General features: G+C 46.9%; 1 protein-coding gene across 2 annotated transcripts in view; it reads right to left on the reverse strand.

Annotated features, from left to right (window-relative positions):
- The window catches only part of LOC133356408 (protein bicaudal D homolog 2-like), a 52,846-nt gene extending 32,985 nt beyond the window's left edge, over nt 1-19,861 (reverse strand). Inside the window, exon 1 of one of the 2 annotated variants that reach the window (XM_061573917.1) lies at nt 17,488-19,861. In XM_061573917.1, coding sequence (XP_061429901.1) covers nt 17,488-17,814 — 327 coding nt within the window. In that variant the 5' untranslated portion in view covers nt 17,815-19,861. The remainder of the gene's footprint in view (nt 1-17,487) is intronic. The other variant, XM_061573919.1, reaches the window with a different exon arrangement.
- Between the last annotated feature and the right edge of the window lie 608 nt (nt 19,862-20,469).

Raw genomic sequence — 20,469 nt, forward strand, 5'->3', positions numbered from 1 at the left:
ACAATTGTGGGTTTACTCTCCAACACTGTGCTGTACTAGTAACGAACTGGCATTTTTTGTGTACGTGACAAACCTTACGAAATGATTTGTCGGGTGATGGCGGGTTTAACGACACTTTTACATTTACGCGATGTAACCCAAAATACCTCTATTACGGATAATATCGATCGCGAAAGCCCTACGAAGCATTGCTTTTTCGTACGTGATATAAGTCCCGGGATAAAATCACAAACATAGCAATGTCATGCTCCAATTTGTCGCGAGTACAGCACACCGGTGTGTCGGAGAGCCAAGCCACAACATTTACAATCCGAGTACTAAGCGACTCATTTCTATATTTACGCGATCTAACCCAAAAAACACCTGTATTATAGATGATATTGGTCGCGAAAGCCTACTGCGTGTTAAACTATCGTGCTGTATTTGAAGCTTTCGTGACTGCAGGAATCCATACTCTTTGGTTCTTTCGGTAAAGTCACGTAGGTATAAACAAAAATAACCAAAGAGTATCGTACTGTACTTCTATTCTCCGTGTTCTTGTCAGTTCCACTTCCACCAACCAACGCTGATTGGCCCTATCGGCACGCACGGCGTGTGGAGAGCCCTCATCCAGCAGTGGAATGACAAAGGGTTGTGCTTTACACATGTAAGAAAGAAAAATAGGGAATTTCAGTGCCCACGAGAGTGACAGTTGAATTTAACACGAAGGCTTTCGCGACCAATATTATTCATAATCAACGTTTTTGGGTTAGATCGCGTTATTTATAAATGTGTCGTAACCCTCCACCACCCGACACGGCCAATCGCCATTCTGGCGAATTGCCCGATGATGCTGGATGCAATTACCAGTGAAACGTCGTACTCAAAAATAGTAAATGTTGTGGTTTCACGCTTTAACACACCGGTGGGCTAAAGTAGTGAACTATTTGTCTTTTGTCAAAGTAACACTTTTTTGCTGATTGGCCGTGTCGGGTGGTGGAGGGTAACGACACATTTGTAAATAACGCCATCTAACCCAAAAACGTTGATTATGAGTTGAATTTAACTTCACGTATTGTCCAATGATGATCACCGCACCCGTATCATATGATGCCATTTGATTCAACTGACCACTGATGAGCACATCACCAGATACCCAGCATCATCGCCATCATAATCATCAGCCATGATCGATCCACTCCTGGTTGGAGTTCTCACGAAGCCGCTGTCGTCTCTTACAGTCTACAATGGCTGCAGTTAGTCGTTCAATCGTTTACATCGCTGCAAAGTTATATAATTTTTGGTTACATATGGTCGGTAAAAGGTTAAGGTGCAGCCCTGAAATTTCTAGCTCACGCCACTGCTGGCAGAAGGGGCCTCCTCGTGCAGGCCGGCTCAACGTCCTGAAAGAGGTGGGAGTTATCCACACTTTGCCTCTCCACGCGGGACCTACCGATCAACACACTGTGGCGTACTCATTTATTATGCTGGGCAGAGAGAGGTGCGCTGGGATTTCATGAACTGGCACCGTCGTCTCAGCTGGAGCCTGGCCCCACCGAGAGACGGATTGGAACCGGCGGCCTCTGAATTGCGAGTCCGGCGCTCGTCCGTTCATCGGTATTTTGAGCCAGCTGGCCACGATTGGGAAAAAAGCCTCACCCCAAATTTTGACCCAGGCAAACTGCAGAGCACATACTAAGTGGTACTAACCTTCCATTAAAAATTAACAACAAAATTTAATTACCACGATTAAGAGACAAACAACATATATACTATGAAAACATAATTCAAATAGGATATATTTATTCATTAGAATGTCATCAATGGCCCTCAAACCACTTGGGACGCTGTTCCAGTGCCCAACCAGGCTGTTGTTATTATTAATTTATTTAAAACACAGTGAGCCGCCAACTGAACGCCGCGAGGAGTATGTGGCAATTTCAAAGCAGCACAGGACTTGAATGCCATCGATCTGGGCGACAGTACGGAATGGTAAATTTGCCATTCATGTACTGACCAATACACCACTGCGGCAACCATGTTTAAGTACAAGGCGTTAGCAAATGGACAACTCAACCGAACGTTGGTCCTGGTTCAACGAGCTGGTGGAGAGATAATCTCTGCAGGCGTTAGGTCATCTGATGATTCGGTCACTTACTATGCTAACCATCACAGCGTGGCAGCACCCGCACACAAACACACATACACCCTGATACGACAGTAAGAGACGTTCCCGCTTACGCATGTAATTAGGGGCTTCGGCGACCTGACACAATGCGGCACTAAGCAACGTCGTCGCCTTTCGACCGGGGCAATCAAGCAGAGCCCACAAACCCCCAGAACTACATCAGCACTCAACCTGCAAGCACATCCCCGGCCTTTTTTCTGTTGCGTTCTACCGTGTGAATGAGTCGCATTCTTTCACCCGTTGTCTAATCAGCTTCCCATTGAGGGAGGGGTTGGATACCACCGCTCAGGAGAGACAGGCCTCTGTTTGTGCCTTCTTGTTAACGGATGCCCCAGCGTGAACAGCGCCACAGGGGGCGAGCAAACATTGCTGTGAATACGAGAACCGGCCATAATTGGAGGTCAGGGCAAGGGTCTCGTGGTTTAAATGTGTGTACAACACACGTGCTAAACGTGCGGCCCTCTTTGTCAATGCACTGCTGGATGAGGGTGCATACCAGTGCCGTGTGGATGGAGGGGGGTTCATGGAAAAGGTCGAGGCGCAGCCTTGAAACGTTTTGCTAATGCCACTGCTGGTGGAAGAGCATCTGCTGAAGCGAGCTCAACAGAGGCCCTCTCGAGGGGCTGTTGGCGAACCATCGGAAACAAAGGCGATCACCGCATCGCGTGCTTTCAGATGCCCTTCCGCGGCCGTCTGGAACGCTCTTCCTTCCGATATTGGGAAGCCACTGGAGCTACGGACTTTTAAATGATCGCGTTTGAAACCCCTTATTCTTTCGAACGGCTTTTTTTCTGTTTAGTTTGTTGTCCTGCACGTCAGATTTGCACTGTTTGGGTGTGTGCGGTGCGAAAGAAGTTTCACATACATCGAGATATACGAGACATTAAGCCTCAGATCCAGCAATAAGTTCCCCGCATCGCCGCGGATAATGGTAACTGCACTTGCACTGAACAGAGAAACCTATAAAAGCAATAAAATAAGTACATGCTATGCGATATTTGGGTTAAATCGTCGCTAAAAACCTGACCCTGCGCATAAACCCCCCTGTTAAACCACAATCTTTCATAACATTTGGAAGCCTGTCATGCTTGGCCATTCTCCGAGAGAGATAAAAGCAAAATAAATACTGCAGGCAAGGGCTGACGTGGGTACGCCCACGCGATGAATGTTGCCTCTTTCTGCCGCACTGATGGAGCCTGGATCATCCATCACTTGGCAGAATATCGGGATTTAGTAAAAAATAAAGATGAATAATAATAATGTGCTATCGCTCTCCCCGTTGCAACTTTGCCGAGTGCGAGCCGGAATTGTGGAGGATTGCAGTTTGAGACCAACGGCCACCCTGGTTAATACTGCAGGCCTTTGTAAATCGACAAATACCCCCTGCTGTAAAGTTATTCGAACATATAAACAGGAGGCCACGTGTGCCTGCATCACGATCCAATTTTTTTTTCTTCCAAATTTGAAAATGTACTGGCATAACCTCCTTGCTTGCGACGACACTACGAGAGAGCATGCCTGTGACACACAGCCCCTGTGGGATAACCTTACATGACAAGAATGTCCTTAATACGAAGTGCACTCGTGACTTCATTTGAATCGGCAGCTCCCATGTTTTGTCCTTGTTTAAGGGGGACATTGCACAGTCAACGTTCGACAATCATTAGACAAACGTCAAACGCCGAGCAGAATGAGTAAACGATACGATCTGCTTCAGCCTATCGTGCACTCTGCTCTGGTTCTCCACCACCTGTGCATACATGGGGGGAAATTGCTACAAAGCCTATGGTTTAATTGTACTGATTTTAGCAATTTGTCCGGCTCCCTCCAACTATTACGGACAGTCTGGATGTAATTATTACCAACACAATCACCATCATCAACGACCAACAATCTTTCGACTTGATTATACGAATTGAGCACAGGGGCTTTCTGAACCTTCACTTGGCAGGGGAGGGGGGAGGAGGGGGGGAGGAGGGGGGAGGAGGGGGGTAACCTCTACCCTCACCCCCGCCCCTTGACTCTAGGGGGCTACATCTAAGCCACTGACAAGTGTGACCACGCGGTGTTTTCGTGCCCCCCCCCCCCCCCACGTGTAGAAGGCTGCCCTCCATGGCCCGCGTGCATACCCCACGATGAGCCCAGCAATCGGGAATGACAGTTTGCTGTTCCATGTGTCAGGCCGCATGCTGTGTGTGTGTGAATGTTCTCGCCCCGGGGATGAACTGTAAAAGGCGGAATGCTGAACACCCTCCCCTCCACTCCCCTCCCCTCCCCTTCCCTTCCCTCCCCTCCCCTCTCCTCCCCTCTCCTCCCCGCCCTTCCCCTCCCATCCCTGCCACTGCGTCCTCAAGGATTTGTCCAACACAGGAACGCGACTGCTGCTGCTGCTGACCAACGTACAACAACAACACTGAGCCACACGCGAACGCCACGGCGCGCGCCTCTGCGCTGCGGGCGAGAAGCGCTGGACGTGTCCTCTATCTCTATTTTTTTACGATCAGGGGAAGCAAGAAGATGCTCCGTACAGTCGGCACTTTGCTTCGTTCATCATTCCGTTTTTAAAACCTTTATATTAAGTTCACTTGCTTGCTTGCTTGCGCGCTTGCTTGCTTGCGCGCTTACGACCGTGCAAATCTTTCGATAGTTTTTTAACCCACTTCCCGTGATCCAATCGAGCTGACATTTTGCATACAGACTCGTTGTGCGTGACAATTAATTTTCGTGAAATTTTTTTTCCAAAATTTTACACTTTTTACGACAAAAAAATTATATTTAATTACCAATTACTTAATGGTGGCAGGCAATCATCTGACCCATAGGTGGCAGCCATCTCAAGCCAGAGGACGAGAGGACTCTAGCCGCCACGCATATAAAGGATTTATATTGAAAAACTTTGTTTTTACGGGTTAATTTTTATTTTAAGTTTGTTTCTTCAATGCTTTGCTTTATGTGCCACCCCCCCCCCCCCCCCCCCGGTTTAAACGAAAGGTTTCACGAAACATTTCACTCTCAGGGCGCTTTTGATCTCGTTGCATTGGGCTGTAGGTGCCGATTTGAGACGCGGAGATTGTGTCTGCTGCCACAGTCGAAGATTTGAATTCGGAGGCAGTGCTGGCCCCCCAACCTCATGGTTAAGTAACATTTGCCAGGGGTGTTGACGTGGCGTGGAGTGACCTTTATCCAGCAGGGGATTGATACAATTGATGTTAATGATCATAATTTGTATGCGTATATAGAGGGCGGGGGAACTCCACACATTAGTGAATAACGCTGTTCAGGAAAATTGCACCTCTTCGTAATAGTATGAATGAGGGCCATTTTCCTGAAATGTCGCCTGTTATATTTGTTCCTTTCAAGGCAGTGTCATGGACAAAAATGTGTTCCTTTGTTATTTGTGCACCACTGCCAATGCAGTAACACCATACCAATGACATTGTACATACAGTGATATATATATACACACACGCGGATATGGGCAGTGTTCCAAATGTAAATGCAGAAGTCACGAGATGAAAAAAAACATGTTCATCCTGCAGCCGATGTTCACTGCTTTTTCCCCCGAAAAAATACGAGAGTTGCTTTTTACTAAGAGCGTCACCGGTGTAGCCATCGGCCGCATTGGAACATCGACAGGCCGATGAACACATCTACTTCATCAATGTAAATGTAATGACAAGCCGCACTGGAGCGGTCGTGGCCATAAGACTCAAACTATGGACCGTAGAGTAAAATCCTTAGAGATGCACAGCGATCCATCGAGACACGTCGAGACAACATGAAAAGGCAAGCCACAGCAGTGTGACACAAATTACACTGGTCAACACACTTTTTCTGGCATAAGGTATTCCAACGGTTTTAATGTAATTTTGGGGTGCTGATTCCAAATCTGGCATCAGTTTTTGTCTATCACATCAGGTTTTTGAGATATCAAATATTGAATTTTCAATAAAAACTGCAGAAGAAAAGTATTAAATAAATGTGGATATCTACATAAAATGATATTACAAACACACTATCCTAAAAATACAGCACCATATTTTAACACTAAAGCAGTCACTGACTCGCAACAACTTGCAATCATAAGTGACAGAGGTAATTTCGGGTAAAATCAATGAAAATGGGGTATGCCGATAGCATAAAAATGAGACGTGATAGAGCAAATCTGAGATCAGATTTGGAATCAGAACCCTGAAATTAGTCTAAAACAGCTGCAAAAGTCCAGGCCAGAATTTTTGTTGTTGTTGACCAGTGTTATGGACCGGACCACCACAGTACATCCACTGTGATTTGTGCTCTTTCAACGGAAAATGAGGAACAGCAACACCACACAAACTCTTTCTCTCGTCGCGTGGCTGGCAGACCGGCATTGGCATTCGGCTCCTGAACGCATTGCTGCCATCATTAGCAGGAATAGAAGAGTACAGCATGCCATTGTATACCGACCCATTTAGACCACTTAACTGCATTGGGTGCGTTATAAATTACCTCTCTCTGCTTTCAATTAAATTCCGCTATTGGTTATTTTTAAAAGCCTCTTAGTGGCTACAGAGGTGATGAGTATCAATTACGTACAATATGCGAGGATAATAACGAAAATTCCTCGACGATTCGATGCGAGTATTGTACGCTTACGAACGCATAATTCCACACACCCCTAATGCATAGGGTGAACCTACACTACACGTGTGAATTAAACAACGCACTTAATCCTCGAATGCATCATTTACATATCGACAATCCTGCGTGAGTGACACACTGATGTCAATTTTAGTTGAAACAATGAAAATAAAAACGCTCGGGATAGGCCATAGAGTTGAGATTTGAAATATAACAGAGTCTGTGCCTTTTGTCGACGGTGACAAAGTGACCCGCACGTGAGGCCCTGCAATTCCCTGCTCACGCCACTGCTGTCGGAAGGGCCCCACTCGAGAGAGCTCGAGAGAGAGATCATTTGGCCTACTGCACCACGCTGGCCAGACGCCTTGCAACAACTACCCATACTTACTATCAACACGTTTTGTTTGTTTTACCAGGTAAGGCCCGCTGAGTTTTACAGCCCTTTTTCGGAAGCGACCTGGCCACAAGTGATATGTCAACCAGGTGGCTTATCGCCACGTGGAAATTTATCGCGGCCAAATATTCGAAACGCACGTTTCTACACGTGGAGGGAGAAACCGGAGGACCCGGAGAAAAATCCCACGTGACCACGGGGAGAGAGAGAGACACGCAAACTCCAAATATACAGCAGGCGTCAGGGTCCGGATTGAACCCACGGCCTCCTGTATACCAGGCAACGTAGTAAACATCTCGCCACCACGGAGTGCCCACACCTTACCCCAACGCACTAACTCTGGTGAACCTATTTATTCTGCCGGGTGAACAGAGGGAGCGGTGGGGGAGGGGGGTATTTAAGAGACTTGTACCATTGTTCCAACTGCCACGCCTGGAGATTGAACAGGCGACCTCTGGATTGCAAGTTGAGTGTGCTGACCATTAGCCTACCCACGGTAACATTCACCGATGCTAATGACTAGAAAAATGTGAAAGCCAATAACTTGAAATTTGGGCCCTAAAATACGTACAGCTCCCGACCACGATCAGCCTACAGTTACGAATTGCTTCAACTCTCACGCTGAACCCTTACACGCGTACAATCCGCCCGCACGAGTGAACAAAGCGATTCGCCTCCATGCAGTGCGATGCCATGGCCAACACACATGAGATGAATGTCGCTACCTGCAACTAACATAATATAAAATATTTCGACAAGAACGCAAGCGTGTGGCTAAAGTAATACGCACTGTCGTCATTGTAACAGAAGAGACGCAGTCGAGTGGATGTGAAGCTCCTTTTTAACCTCGCCACGAGTTTTCTAATCCATAATTCCTTACGCACGATTCCCTATCCTGTTCTTGGCGCACTTGAGATCACTTGAGGGTCACGTGCCGCCGCGTCAGATGAGCTTTCTAGTCGATTGCCGGCCGATGCCAATTTTTTTTTAGTTTTTAGTCATTGGCCGGACACAGGGCACCGGCCAATGACAATGGGCGGCGGGGGCGTGGCGGTCCAGCTGAACGCGGCTTTGCTGCAGAGGTTCACGCGGTTCGAAAGCGGCGGGCTGCCCTGGTTAACCGGCAAAAAATGCCACGTCCCGTCTGGTTCACCGGCGCACGTTAAAGATCCCCTGGCGTTGTTGCCAGCAGTGTGCACTGGAGTCGTGGTCCGGATTTGCCAACAACAAAAAAATGTACATTAATTACACAGCCGAATACTCAATTGGAATATAAAGTACATGGAAATCGTCGCCCCTTTACTGCGAAAAGAAACCGGGCAGCTTACTGAAACAAGAGTTGTGAGACTCAAGTGAGGCTCTCTCCTGGACAAGCAAGCATCATGAAATGCTGTGAATTCAATTGTTTATATCAGTTTAACGCCCTGCTGCTGCTGCTCTATATAAGACTGGGAGTCAGAGCAGAGCCTCACCATTCTGGCGAATTGCCCGATGATGCTGGATGCAATTACCAGCGAAACGTCGTACTAAAAATTTGTAAATGTTGTGGTTTCACGCTTCAACACACCGGTGGGCTAAAGCAGTGAACTATTTGTCTTTTGTCAACGTGACACTTTTTTACTGATTGGCCGTGTCGGGTGGTGGAGGGTTACGACACATTTATAAATAACGCGATCTAAACCTAAAAACGTTGATTATGAATACATTGTTTGAGCATTAAGGCAGTGCCCTTCTCCTGTTCACAGCCCAGAGCCAGTTGTAGAAATCCTTACCGATAGAATAAGCACGACAGTTGACTTCCCCACAAAGTGGTACTAATTTTATTTACCCCACAAAGATAATGGGCTAAGTCGACCCCTATCGAGGATTTGAACTCACAACCTTCCAATTGTGAGCCGTTCACTCTACCATTGAACCACCTGGCTCCTGATATCTGCAATTATAATGCGCCGTTGTTATTCCTTGTGTCCAACAGGCACACTCCAGAGCTCTTAAATGTTCCTCTGAGTGGCAAGTTTTATGACAGCAATGAAAGTGTCCGTGGGGTTTGATCTCTCGCGTTTCTCAAATAAATAAAAAGTTGTCAAAAGCAATGTGGTCGTGCTATGTGACGCCAAATCAGTTGCATCGTAAAGGAGTTTGCCATTTTATAGCACGACATTTTACAATGTGCATACATAATATGCATGCATAATGTACGTTGATTACCATAGCAATAACCCAACCGGAAATGGATACCCATTATAATGTAAATGCATTCATTAATCTCCCCCCCCTCCCTTTCGCACGTGAAGGGCTCACAAGTGACGTCATCACATCTACACCTCAGGAGGATTTCTCTACAAATCTGGCTGTTGCCTGATGAAGCTAGTTGTAATTCCTGGTGAAACGTCGTACTCAGATTGTTAATGTTGTGGATTTTCTCTCCAACACACAACCGGTTTGCAGTACTAGTAACGAATTGGCACGTTCTGTTTAACGTGACAAACCTTACTAATTGGCTGTGTCGGGTGGTGGCGGGTTTAACCACACATTTACATCTACGCGATCTAACCCAAACAACCACGAGTATAAAGGAGGTTCTCAGCTCTCCTGCCTGCCTCTCAGCAGCTACTTTAATTTAACTTCTCACTAGTGTGACATTGCCAACGACTTTTAACGTACACTGAATTGCACATATGCCAAGTATCAATGCATGCAAACAAGCAGACACGTTTATTTTGAAAGTTAAACCAACATAAATTGTACACAGCCCCCATTACTGTTCTGGAATAGTTTTTTTCTTTTCTGAAAATCTCCATGTTTCAAAATTCACGTTTTTATTCCAATAACTGAAAACTCACAGACTTGTGCAACAACACTGCCTTAGCCTTGCCAACGTTCCGGGCAGTGTCCAAATTATATATAAAAATTGTATTGTGTAAATATTTTATATATTTTTTAAAGGCAGTGTTGTTGACAAATGTTGTTTTTAATGTGTTGTTAATTGTGCTTGTCCACCACTGCCAGCGCAGCATCAACAAATAATTTATTCCAATAACGAGCGCTGCATTAAAAAAAATTCTAATAATTAGGAAATCGACATTATGTTTTTAAAATGTATGTTCTTCTGAAAATGTGTGGTTCGTCTCATCCACGCTGCTTTTAACCACCACCCCGCAGGTAAACACGCTTCTCTCTCTATGCGTCATTCCTCGCATTGTTTGACTTTGGAATTCCCTCCCATCACCTCTTTTTCCCAAGCTCTTAAAACCTTACAACCTTGCTAATCACGTGTCCATGCACCAGACCAGTCCCCCTGGGTAGCTGCGTGGGCCACGTGTGCCTGTCTGCTGATGATGAAGCAACTACCAGCGCATTATAGCTACTCAATGGGTCTCTGTCAGTCTATGGGTCTCGATGTAAGTCTCTGGGTCTCGATGTAAATCTGTGGGTTTCTGTGTGAAACTCTGGGTGTCTATTTAAGCCTCTGGTTGTCTACGTGAGTCGATGGGTCTCTGTGTCAGTTTGTGCATCACTGCAACAAAAGAGGCTGGCCATCGAACACAGATGGTCACGCATCGTGCGCTTTCAGATGCGCTTCTTCTGGAACGCTCTTCCTTCCGATGTTAGGAAGCCACTGGAGCTAAGCACTTTCAAATCGAAGCTGAAAACTCATTTCTTTAGAACGGCTTTTTTGCGTTCAGTTTGTTGTTCTTCCCCCGCGCCTCCGATTAGCACGGTTGGCTACGTACGGTGCGAAAGAAGTTCAACGTACAGACATACATAAATACAGACGTACATACATAGATACATACAGACATACAGACGTACATACAGACAGACATACAGACATACATGCATACATACATACAGACATACATACATGCAGACATACAGACATACATACAGACATACAGACATACATACATACAGACATACATACCTACAGACAGACATACATACATACAGACATGCATACAGACAAACATACAAACATACAGACATACATACCTACAGACAGACATACATACAGACAGACATACAGACATACATACATACAAGCATACATACATACAGATATAAGTACGGTGCGAAAGAAGTTCAACGTACACGCGTACGTACGCCGTCGTCACATGACTCAGGGAATCCCACTTGGACGAGCTCGTCGCCTGAGACTGTAAAACCCCGCGGTGGACTACGGCAAATGTCCCCTCAACGCTAAGCGTCGCGACTGCAGGCGCCCGCTTCCTCCACGTTGCGAGCCGATCCGTCTCACGGCTCGGCACCCTGGCACAACGAGCAGCGAACTCAAACTAATAGAAATCCATTCCCCGACGAGAGGCAGATGCGACGAAGCGAGCACTGTGAAAATGCCACCTTAGTCGTTGGTTTTTACCCTTTTAAACTGGTACAAAACTGACACCTTTATTCAAGGCATCATGTTTGCAATAACCACAACACAAGTAGTCAAAAAAGCAAACGAAAAGAAGCAACTCTGATAATTTTCGATTTAAAGCTTTCGTGACTGCAGGGATTCATCTTCTTGGTTCTTTCGGTAAAGTCACGTAGAAGGGAAGTAATAAAATAATAAAAATAAAACGTCGTGAGAATTATTTTATTTTATTATGTTTTATTTTTATTATTTTATTACTTCCCTTCTACGTGACTTTACCGAAAGAACCAAGAAGATGAAACTCTGATAATGATAATAATATGCACTGTCCTTGAAGTTGATTGGTCCACACCCGGGACAGTGCATATTATAATCAACTTCAAGGACAGTGCATATTATTATCATTATCAGAGTTGCTTCTTTTTGTTTGCTTTTTTGACTACTTGTGTTGTGGTTATTGCAAACATGATGCCTTGAATAAAGGTGTCAGTTTTGTACCAGTTTAAAAGGGTAAAAACCTACTACTATATTTTGCCACTGGTAAAAGAGATCTCATAGTGTAAATGCCACCTTAGTTTATGGTTTTCCCATGATCGACCTCTTGTCGAGGTAGCCGCTGTCCTGTCATATCTCTGAGTCTGAAATTGGTACCTGGGGCGATGTGTAAACATCACCACCGGGGAGACAAAGGCGGCCGGATGTGGAGTGTTGCCCCTCCCCCCCGTCCCCCGCGTCGACTTTCCAAAGGTGCCTACTCGCTAACAGCACTGACCCCCACACAATCTATGAGAGCTATACCGGGGAAGCGTTGTCTTTGTGTGCTTGGCTACTGGGTGGGCTTCAGCAATAAATGTGGCATCTGTGCAAGTTTGCACACGTGGGTCGAGCAAGAATGCGCGCCCGTTCCGAGTGCGGATGCCTGCGTGGTTTTTTCTTCGTGAAAATCGCGACGCGGAATTGTTGCGTCCACGCCCGCGCGTTCTGACGACGCTCTGTTCGCACCACCACGTGCGTCAAAGCGAAGAGTTCCAAAGCCGTAGTAGCGTCGAGGGCTCAAGAAAAAAAATCAACGGGAGTGCAAAAAAAGTGGCTTTCTGTTCGAATGAACGTGAGCAGGTGCTGCTGTCTTGTACACTCTTGCACGCAGCGCCGAGCCAGCGGTGTTAATTCCACATTCCTACGGCAGGGGTTTTTCGTAGGAAGCAACTGTGGTACTCGTTTTTTTATCAACACCCACTGACAAGTGTGGTAAAATATGGGCACACAATCCCATGACTGACACAGCCTGGCAAGGCCTTAATGCAGCATTAGGCAGAAGAAGCGTGGGGCAGTGCAACGCAAACCACTGTTGTACCGTACTGCTATGCTCCCACGTCTATGCTCCCCACCTTTACCAACTGAAACTGAGCAGCGTGGAGAAGTACGGTCACATCCCAGCAGTGGATTGACTAAAGGGTTGTGAAGGTGCATTGAATGCAAGGCTGAGTCGAGCCCCAATTCGATTTGAATTCACAACCTTCCAAGTTTCGATTTAAAGCTTTCGTGACTGCAGGGATTCATCTTGTTGGTTCTTTCGGTAAAGTCACGTAGAATGGAAATAATAAAATAATAAAAATAAAACATAATAAAATAATTCTCACGACGTTTCGGCCACAACGCAAGCAGCCGTCCTCAGGTGAAGAACATATCTGTCAGACGCTGTCTTTCTGACAGACCTGTTCTTCACCTGAGGACGGCTGCTTGCGTTGTGGCCGAAACGTCGTGAGAATTATTTTATTATGTTTTATTTTTATCATTTTATTATTTCAATTCTACGTGACTTTACCGAAAGAAAAAAAAAGAAGATGAACCTTCCAAGTTTCACGAGTAACACACTCCATCCACGCGACCCCCCGGCAAGTACGTACAGCGGTGTCAGTCAACGTTGCGAATGAAATTCGTGCGACAAAGTTGACCTGTGGTACGGTACGTGTCACATTTTCATTTAGGCAATGATGCCTGAGTGAAGTTCTGTCATCAGGCGTGACGATGACTCTGAACTGCCCGCCAGAGACCAACGAAAGCGCAACTCTGATTTGACGAAGTGAGCGAGTTACAATGCAGACACTGATTGGCTGCGCTGATCGTATCGGTGGCAGGTCTGCGTAAAGCGTGGAACGTTGGGCGAACGTTGGGCTCAATGCTCTCAACCGCGTGCAACGTCGGCTCGACGTTGCATGTGGTACCTGGGTGGTGGAAGATTTCATGCTGCTCCTCACACAAACATTTAATACATGAAGAGTGAGCTAAGTGACAGCTTTCGTCGGCTAGGCCAAAATAATAACTACATGAAATTCACAGCCTGACACTTGGACTCGAAAACAACACAGATTCGTGTTGATGAGCCGAAGGCTACGACTGATATAAACCATGCTGACGAAACATTTCTGGCCAGATTGCATAGAGGTATAACATCCAAAACCCAAATGTGTTCGATTATGATATTAATCGATGACAAAATAATCCGCCTTTTGCCGTGCACTCAACGCCAATGCGTGTTGAGGAAACACCGGCATGCGTTTCCTGCTGTGCCCTGTCTGATAAGGGCTGTGGCACAGTCGGCAAGCAAAGCTTGTGCATCCGCCAGTGATCTCAATCAAACCCATGGCACCTGAAGGCTGTCCCGTGACCTCCTGCCAGCAGCGAGCCTTCGACACCCGGACGTAGCCTCGAGGTGCACCTAGCCTGGCACAAGCGCCGTGGTGACGTCACCCCCAACGCAGTGGCTGCTGTTGTTGTGACGAGCGCTTGTGAACGGCTTGCGCTGCTGCGTGGGAAATCTAGCGCTTGGGCTGCTGAATGCCACACACGTGCGCGCGCATTGCCCACTGTGCAGCCGAAACGTAACTTCCTTCTGAGAATCAGCTTGCGATCACGGGCTGGCTCAGGAGTGGCCCCGCTGTGCCGAGCCTGCGGGGAAGGCAAGGAGCCCCCTCCACGCCCATGCCCAACTCACCGCCTTCGAAAAGCATTGGTGGTCGAGGGTGCTACTTGGCATGAAGACAAACCAAGAGAAGAAGCTTGAGGCCCCAAGCAGCTCAGGGGGCCACGAGGTAATGAGGGGGGAATAGGGTTCAAACAAATAGTGTCGGCTTTCATTCGGATCGTTGCGAACATAACAAGCTGTTTATTTCGATTTAAAGCTTTCGTGACTGCAGGGATTCATCTTCTTGGTTCTTTCGGTAAAGTCACGTAGAAGGGAAGTAATAAAATAATACAAATAAAACATACTAAAATAATTCTCACGACGTTTCGGCCACAACGCAAGCAGCCGTCCTCAGGTGAAGACCCCGACAGACCTGGTCTTCACCTGAGGACGGCTGCTTGCGTTGTGGCCGAAACGTCGTGAGAATTATTTAATTATGTTTTATTTTTATTATTTTATTACTTCCCTTCTACGTGACTTTACCGAAAGAACCAAGAAGAAGCTGTTTATTAATGAAAAAGCGAATTTGCGTCTCTCATGCGCAGGGGTCTAATTCCTCACTAGATTTTCCAAAACGCTGCCAGGCAACGCTTCCAACAGCACAAGGCACTACCACTGGAGTACAATGTAGGACTATTCATAATAGCCCGATATGTATCAGCCTAGCACTGTATCAAATATTCATACGCGCATATGAATATGCTGAAAGATCCATCTTATAAATACATGGACAATAGTTAATGTATGTATGTTGACATTATTTCGCACGGTATGTAGCCAACCGAGGCTCTGGACTGTTCCAGCTGAAATGAAGCACCGCTCTCAACTCTCATCTCACGACGCATCTCTACCCCTCGTCTCCATCTCTTCATAGTGGGGGAGAGGGGCAAAAAAAATAACTTCTGCTCCGGCGAGCCAACAACCACCACATCCGGAGATTCACCTCTCCACACTGCCCCACCACACGTCAAACGTGATCAAAGCAAACCTCTTAAGCAACGCAAACCAGGGGCACACATCATCCTCGTCGTCGCGTTGCCCTTCACTCTATTCAACTTGCGAGTTTAAGTGGCGCTCATTCCCGCGACCAAAGCACGCCAGATGCAGGCCACAAGCTGAACAAGATGCAGCCAAAATTTCGATTTAAAGCTTTCGTGACTGCAGGGATTCATCTTCTTGGTTCTGTCTTTTTGACAGACCTGTTCTTCACCTGAGGACGGCTGCGTCTGAATGACTGACCTGTTCTTCACCTGAGGACGGCTGCTTGCGTTGTGGCCGAAACGTCTATTATTTCACTTCTACGTGACTTTACCGAAAGAACCAAGAAGAAGATGCAGCCTGCTCGGGCCTCGTTCAAGGACGGCAGCATTGCCAGCTCTTCTGAGTTGCTGTCCCCGGACAGGGCTGAGAGAATTGCACATCGCAGTGCGGTGGTTGCACGCGACACGCAACGCAAGGCACGCGGACAGGGGTCGTACCTCCGTGCTCGTTGTGACCAAACACATCCTACTCTTTGTTTTTTTTCGGTAAAGTCAGGAAGGTAAAAAAATCAAATAAATGAAAACAACTAAATTAAATCGCAAAAGAGCTTTCGCTACGTTGTCCCCACCTGAAGAAGGACGCTTGTGTTGCTCCCGAAACGTCGTGATTTAACTTAGTTGTTTTCATTTATTTTATTAGGTTTTTTTCCTACGTGACTTTAGCGAAAAAACCAAAGAGTATGAATCCTTGCAGTCACGAAAGCTTCAAATCTAGAAACAAACACATCCTACCTGCGTCGTTAAGTTTTTTACCCCCGACTTGTCGACAATGATACTGATAACTCCTGGCCATGATAACGCAACACAGCAGCGTGGCCTTGTTTAAAAGTGTGGGGGGGGGGCATAATACAAGGGGAGGTTGGGGGGGGGGGCTTCACAACACTCAGTGTTGGACAATCTTTAAGCAACATCATGGGACCTCCTTTGGCAGTACCAAAATATGAGAAGAGGTTTTCACCTTTTTTCTGGCAACAAACAGCTGTGTTAAGATGTTAAAACACCAAACTGAAACCTTTTGCAAAGAATCATGTCTGCATTAACCACAATACTTGTGATCAGAATGCAAACAAAAAACGTACTCTGATAGTATATGCATTGTCTTTGAAACTGATTAGTCCACACCAGAGACAGCTTTCTTTGGAGCCTCGTCTCAAAAGGTGTTAGACTTTTGGCGTCCTCTGGTCTAGCACCGTTTTTGAGACGAGGCTCAAAAGAAAGCTGTCTCTGGTGAGGACCAATCAGTCTCAAAGACAATGCATATATTATCAGAGTACGTTTTTTTGTTTGCATTCTGACCCCAAGCATTGTGGTTAATGCAGACGTGATTCTTTGTAAAAAGGTTTCAGTTTGGTGTTCTAACATCTTAACACCTGTTTTGTTATTCTTGGTTCTTTCGGTAAAGTCACGTAGAAGGGAAATAATAAAATAAAAAATATATAAAACAATAAAAATTATCACGACGTTTCGACTGCAACACAAGCAATCATCATCAGGTGTGAAATCCACAGCAAGAAAAGTTTTGTTGCCAGAAAAAAGGGGAAACCCTATTCTCAAATCTTTAAGCAAACACCAAACGCTACCAGAGAGAGTGAGGATGACGATCTTGTTTGGTGTTAAAACATCGTACCGACATTTGTTTGACTCGACGACCAAAGATTAATAATAGAAAGGAGGTCTGACCCTTCAGCAGCAGTTGGCTAGAAAGTTCGCAATGATACTGATGACGACAATGACACTCGTGGTGGTGATGATGATTCTCAATGATCCTGACCAACGATGATGGTAATGCTTCTGATGACAACAATGTAAGTTGCACTGATTAATGCTGATGACATGAATAACGATCATCATCATCATCCATCGCCGCAGTGACCCCCCCCCCCCCCCGCGCCAATATTGAACGACTACCACGGCCACCATCATCACCTCCTTGAGCAGGTCCATCTCTGCGCGCATCGCCTCGTACGCCTGTTCGAACGCGTCGCATCTCTCCTGTAGCGCCTGCTTCTCCTCCAGCACGGCGAGGCCGTACTCGGCGGCCTGCACCTTCTCCCGGCTGCTGGCCGCCAGCTCGCGACTCAGCCGCTCCAGCTCAGCCCGGAGCGACCCCTCCGAGGAGGACGAGGAAGACGACGAGGAGGAGTTGGAGGCGCTGCGTAGTAGCCGGCTCTGCTCCGGTGACTCCGCTGAGGAGTTGCCGCTGCTGCTGTTGTCCCGTTCCTCCGACGCCGAGTTCGGTTCCTCTCCGTCCATGGCTACGCATTTAAGTTCCACGAGCTCTCTGTGCCGTGGTTCTTCTGCCTGTCACCAGGAACCGTTTACGACTAATGACTCCAGCGCAATTGACGCTGGAGGAATAAAGTTGTTTGAAAAAGTCAAAGTCTCTCTATCTCTCTATAATATCTATTTACTCTGCATGTATAAAATCGACAGGCTCGTCTGTGACCGTGTCTGTTTCTAAGTTAGGTTAAGCCGTCCCGAAACTTGGAGTTATCTTCACGATCATCCCCAGCCCCTACATGATGATCCAGCGGGCGTTCTTCCTCGTGTCCTCGTGTGCACAGGAGTTGCTTTGTAAGGGGAAGCTCACGGCCAAAGTGTGCGCGCGGCGCTCGTGGTGGAGTGAGCGCGCGTGCGAGTCTGTGATGAAGTGTCGAGCGGCGTGACGCGAGCGAGGCGGTGTGCGTCGTGAGCGTGTCACGTGTGACGGACTCGGTGTGTGGCTGCGCGTGTCAACGAGTTGACGCTCAAGTTGTGCGTGTCACTGAGTGTTAGCTTGTGTGTGTGTCACTGAGTGTTAGCTTGTGTGTGTGTGTCACTGTTAGCTTGTGTGTGTGTGTCACTCTTAATTTGTGTGTGTGTGTGTCACTGTTAGCTTGTGTGTGTGTGTCACTCTTAATTTGTGTGTGTGTGTCACTGAGTGTTAGTTTGTGTGTGTGTCACTGAGTCTGAGCTTGTGTGTGTGTTTGTCACTCTTAGTTTGTGTGTGTGTCACTGAGTGTTAGCTTGTGTGTGTGTGTGTCACTGAGTGTTAGCTTGTGTGTGTGTCACTCTTAGTTTGTGTGTGTGTCACTGAGTCTGAGCTTGTGTGTGTGTGTCACTGTTAGCTTGTGTGTGTATGTCACTCTTAGTGCGTGTGTGTGTCACTGAGTCTGAGCTTGTGTGTGTCACTGAGTATTAGCGTGTGTGTGTGTGTCACTCTTAACTTGTGTGTGTGTGTCACTCTTAGAGTGTGTGTGTGTCACTGAATCTGAGCTTGTGTGTGTGTGTGTCACTCTTAGTTTGTGTGCGTCACTCTTAACTTGTGTGTGTGTGTCACTCTTAGAGTGTGTGTGTGTCACTGAGTGTTAGCTTGTGTGTGTGTGTCACTTAGTTTACGTGTGTGTCACTCTTAACTTGTGTGTGTGTGTGTCACTCTTAACTTGTGTGTGTGTGTGTCACTCTTAGAGTGTGTGTGTGTCACTGAATCTGAGCTTGTGTGTGTGTGTGTCACTCTTAGTTTGTGTGCGTCACTCTTAACTTGTGTGTGTGTCACTCTTAGAGTGTGTGTGTGTCACTGAGTGTTAGCTTGTGTGTGTGTGTCACTTAGTTTACGTGTGTGTCACTCTTAACTTGTGTGTGTGTGTGTCACTCTTAACTTGTGTGTGTGTGTGTCACTCTTAGAGTGTGTGTGTGTCACTGAATCTGAGCTTGTGTGTGTGTGTGTCACTCTTAGTTTGTGTGCGTCACTCTTAACTTGTGTGTGTGTCACTCTTAGAGTGTGTGTGTGTCACTGAGTGTTAGCTTGTGTGTGTGTGTCACTTAGTTTACGTGTGTGTCACTCTTAACTTGTGTGTGTGTGTGTCACTCTTAACTTGTGTGTGTGTGTCACTCTTAGAGTGTGTGTGTGTCACTGAATCTGAGCTTGTGTGTGTGTGTCACTCTTAGTTTGTGTGCGTCACTCTTAACTTGTGTGTGTGTGTCACTCTTAGAGTGTGTGTGTGTCACTGAGTGTTAGCTTGTGTGTGTGTGTCACTTAGTTTACGTGTGTGTCACTCTTAACTTGTGTGTGTCACCGAGTCTCAGCTTGCGTGCGACTGCGTGAGTCTTTGAGTCGGTGTGACCGTGAGTCTATGGCGGTAGTGCGTGCCCACCGCCTGTGAACTTTTGTGCGACCTGCGCGTGAGTCGATGTCAGCGCTGATGTTGCGCGTCTTCGTCCGCACTGTGACCTGCGCTGAGTGGACGTGAGAGTGCTCTACGCTTTGCGTGCTCTGCGCTTTGCGTGTGCTCGTGGTGTCACTTGCGGGAGTCCACGCCCGCGTTCCTGTGCGACCGCTAGCGCGCGTGTGTGTGCGTGTGTGCGTCAATTCACTCCTGAGTCACTCTGCGAGTCCCACGTGCTTTGGATGATTGTGTGCGTGAATCCACGTGGGGCGTGTCACCGAGCCGAATCCGAGACGAGACTCGGAGCGAGTCTGCGTTCATGCCTTGCCGTGTGCCTCTGTGTGTGTGTTTGTGAGCCTACACGGAAGACTGCGGTACGCCACGTACACACACATGCACGTACACGTAAAGTGAAAGCAGAGAGAGAGAGGACAGCCCAGGGAAGTTTGCGACTTCAGTGGTGGAGACGTTGTAGGTAGTAGCGTGCCCTCATTGGCCGTTGTGGAGAACTGCAGGGTGATCGCGACTCGGACTCGGATTTTAAATCATCGTCTGGATTAAGGACTGAGTACTTTAAAACTGATTTTTGTGTTGAGTGTGTTGTCGTTCCCCTCCGCCACCTCCGATTAGCGCGGCTCGCTACGTATGGTGCGAAAGAAGTTCAACATACAGACATACATAAATACAGATGTACATACAGACATACAGACGTACATACAGACATACAGACGTACATGCATACAGATACATACATACAGACGTA

Source organism: Lethenteron reissneri, chromosome 54 (assembly GCF_015708825.2).
Source record: "Lethenteron reissneri isolate LAM-NWPU_2019-01 chromosome 54, ASM1570882v1, whole genome shotgun sequence".
Taxonomy (NCBI): domain Eukaryota; kingdom Metazoa; phylum Chordata; class Hyperoartia; order Petromyzontiformes; family Petromyzontidae; genus Lethenteron; species Lethenteron reissneri.